A 3,957-nucleotide genomic window follows, 5' to 3' on the forward strand; every position below is an offset into this window, starting at 1 on the left:
GCTGCGGCTTATATAACGGTGCGGCTAATCTATGGATTTTTACAGCTAACGGCCACCACCTTTAACTCTATGGGCTCTATGGCCGGTCCGCGGACCCCCACCTTTAAGCGGCGGGTTCCAGCAGGAAAAGCTGGAGGCCGGAAAAGAGTGAGACAGGTAGCGCGCAAAAGTAAAAGTGGAACCGAGAGTGGTATGCCGCTGCTGCGGCTTATATTCAGGTGCGGCTTATAGTCCGAAAATTACGGTAATTAATTTTTAAGCTGTGATTAATCTGATTAAAAATGTTAATCGTTTGACAGCCCTAGTTCATATGTAATCTTGTAAAGTGTGTTTTAAGAGAGAAACTTCAATAAAGACAGTTAATTGAAGAAGATGTTTTCACTGCAATGGAAAATATGAGGGAATGAAGACCTTTTAAACTCTCTAAAGTGCATGTTAGAGTACTTTGATTTCAATGGTATCCACTTGAATCCATCTCTCACAGTTTTTAGATGTTGCACCGACGCTAAATTCTATGAATCACAAACGAAGAGGAGACAGCAGCAGAGATTTGTTTCCAACACTCACTGAGCTGATTGAACGATCCCTGCCGATCTCTCTGGACCAGGAGACATCGGAACCGCAGGTGAAAGAGTTGGACTGCAGACAGATGGTCTCCATGGGAAGAACTCTGGCTTTAGCCTGACGAGAGAGAGAACAAATGTCTAAGTTAATGTCAATAAATACAAAAAAGAAAGTGGCCAAGGATCACCTGAAGTGTAAAAAGCAACACATGGATTCCGTGTCTTTTTCTTGTGTTTGTACATTTTGAAGCAAACATGAAATGGGATAAAAAATAGTTTGTTTAACACTTTTTTGTTTACTACATAATTCCACATGTACTCTTTCATAGTTGTGATGTGTTCAGCATTAACCTACAATGTATAACATAATTAAAACAAATAAAAACCTTTGAATGAGAAGGTGTGTCCAAACTTTTTACTGGTACTGTATATATAAAATATTCTTTGAAGTATGAAATGTTGATATAACACACTTTTTATTGATATACTAATATGTATTTGTGTTTGCTTGTTGTTGGCATACAGTATGTTTTGTGTTATGCCACATGTATTGTTGATATTTATGTTTTGTTCTGTTATAACGCCTTGTGTGGAATGCTTTGGCAATACTATGTTTAAAATGTGGTCATGCCAATAAAGCCCCTTTGTATTGTATTGTAGGGAAAACACTGAATGTACTCTTCCAATCTGAGAGTAACATGATAACAAAGGTATCCCAACTGTAGCTGTGAACATGACAGGATGTGTGATTACCTAGAAGAGCATCAGGACTGTTTGAGGCATATGATAGCTATGTGATTAACATGATGATTCAGCCTCTATGGAGAGAGACATATGACAAGCATGATCATTTCTGACGTGGAGCTAATCTGAAGTAAACATTGAATACTGCTTTCTATTCCTCCATCTTGTGACTGTGTAACTCCCTCTCTTGGATATCAGCATGTGAAGGACACTGTTCAGGAACTAGTTGATGCTCTGTATGTGATGACTACTGAGATTGAAGCTCAAGACGGGGACCAGTGATTAACATTTTTAAGTGTTCAGAAAAAGTAAGAACTTTGAGATTTTGAGAAAAAGTAAGAATTTTGAGATCTTGAGAAAAATTCAGAATTTTGAGAGAAAAAAGTCAGAATTTTGAGTTTTTTAAGGAAAAATTCAGAATTTCTAGGAAAAAGTCAGAATTTTAAGAAAAAAGTCAGAATTTTGAGTTTTTAAGGAAAAAGTCAGAATTTCTAGGAAAAAGTCAGAATTCTTAGGAAAAAGTCAGAATTTTCCGAATTTGAGAAAAATACATAATTAAAAAATTCATAATTCCTCCATCTAGTGACTGTGTAACTCCCTCTCTTGGATATCAGCATGTGAAGGACACTGTTCAGGAACTAGTTGATGCTCTGTATGTGATGACTACTTCCATTCTGGAGAGGATCACAGATACATGGATCCTGAGATTGAAGCTCAAGCCGGGGACCAGTGTTGCTCTCCCTGAGGTTTCTCCCATTTTTCCCTTTAAACTGTGGGTTTTCTCTGGAAGTTTTTCCTTGTACGATGTGAGGGTCTAAGGACAGAGGGTGTCGTATTGTCATACTGATATTCTGTACAAACTGTGAAGTCCACTGAGACAAATGTAACATTTGTGATATTGGGCTATATAAATAAACATTGATTGATTGATTGATTGACCAGTGAGATTTTTCTAATATATAAACTGACCAAGACGATATTGGAGTCGAGGTCCAGGCCCCAGCGGCTCAGCTCGTTCTGACTCTCAGGGTTGGTGCTGATGTTCTTCAGAAGCTGTTTTATGGCGTTCGTGTGCTGCTCTCCGCTCACATTGATGTGCATGGTCAGGTCCTAACAAACATGAAACATATTATTATATATAGATGTATAAACTTAACACAAAAAGTAAGGCAATGTGTGTTTTGGTAGATGATTTCTATGATTGCTGTTTGGCATTGGCAGAGGAGATGTGTCACATTTTCATGGGTGCACCCCACACACTCAGATCTGCTGCTCATCCCACAAATGCTCGTTCCTCACAAATGTGGCGCCATTGGAAAGGTAAGAACACAGGCTCTCCAACGGTATAAGATTTATTGCAAACAACACAGAAATCATCTACCAAACACAAATCGCCTTACCTTTTGTGTTTATTTTCAGACCTGTATCTCCTAATACGACATAACATTTGTATACATTTTCTTAGGACTGTTACTGTATAACATTTGAGCAAATCATCTGGTTTTGAATATCAATATATCCAGAGTTTTGTCTAAACCGGGTAAAAACTTTAAAGTGACACTAGAAAACATTATTTCTGTTCGTCACAAACTGTATAATTATTCCTAAAATAGGAGAATGGTGTCGAAACAGAGCGTCAGACGACAGCTTTGTTTTTACGGAGCTCCGACGTCATGTTGTTGTTTACGTCCGTGGCGCCATCTTGTTTACGGGCGTCATGTTCTCGTGGGAATTGTTATACATCTTATACAAGATCAGCTCCACAGTATCACAGAAAAAAAACCCTGATATCTATTAATACTTATACAGTAGGGGTGTAACGGTATCCGTATTCGTCCCGTACCGTCACGGTTCGGACGTCACGGTTCGGCACATGCAGTCACACGGCGAATATGCCTTTTTTTACGAGTGGGAAAAAAGTCTGTCACTCAGGGCAGTATTACACTATATATAATCCAGGGGGCGGTATCGCGCCTAAAAGCCAGCCGCCCGTAAATAACAAATGAAGAACAGAACAACAAACACTACAAAACAAACAAAATACATGAAGAAGGAAAGTTAGTAGCGATGGCCAGTTCACACAACACACAGGAGCTAGAAGACCCACCTGCTTCGTTTAAATCAGGTGTGTGGGAACATTTTGTGTTCCCTGTGGACTATAACAATGATGGGGTGTGAGTTGTGGATCGGACGAGGACGGTGTGTCGGCGTTGTTTCACAGCGGCGCGGTATGCTAGTGGTAACACGTCCAACATGCTAAATCACATCCGAAGGCATCACCCAGATTTGTCAATCACCGGAGCCCGGCAAAAGACGACAACTGTTCAACAGCTAATCCCCGCTGTTTTTAAGAAGCCAATAGAAATGACAGCCGAGAGACCGAAACAAATAACCGAAGCAATTGGCATGTATATTGCAACGGCAATGCGACCTTATGCAATAGTAGAGGACCCCGGCTTCAAATATTTATTGAAAGTGCTCGAGCCTCGCTATAGTGTCCCATCCCGTGCGCACATGAGCCAGTCCGTGGTCCCTGCAATTTACCGGCGCACACGAGCGGTTGTTGAGCACGAGTTGTCCGCTGCATCCGCTGTTGCACTAACAACAGATGGATGGACCTCCCGTGCTACTGAAAGTTATCTCACAGTGA

The 3,957-nt window shown here is 40.4% G+C and overlaps 1 protein-coding gene across 1 annotated transcript; it reads right to left on the reverse strand.

Annotated features, from left to right (window-relative positions):
• Positions 1–567: 567 nt before the first annotated feature.
• On the reverse strand, positions 568–3,026 carry LOC104967488 (piwi-like protein 2; the record flags this gene model as incomplete). The annotated part of the gene is made up of 3 exons (XM_010796958.1): positions 3,018–3,026; positions 2,277–2,417; positions 568–681 (listed from the first exon to the last, which is right to left on the reverse strand). Coding segments are annotated over exons 1-3 (264 nt in total), but the record flags the coding sequence as incomplete, so codon positions are not given.
• Positions 3,027–3,957: the final 931 nt, after the last annotated feature.

Source organism: Notothenia coriiceps, unplaced genomic scaffold, assembly GCF_000735185.1.
Source record: "Notothenia coriiceps isolate Sejong01 unplaced genomic scaffold, NC01 NC01_scaffold00037413, whole genome shotgun sequence".
Taxonomy (NCBI): Eukaryota; Metazoa; Chordata; class Actinopteri; order Perciformes; family Nototheniidae; genus Notothenia; species Notothenia coriiceps.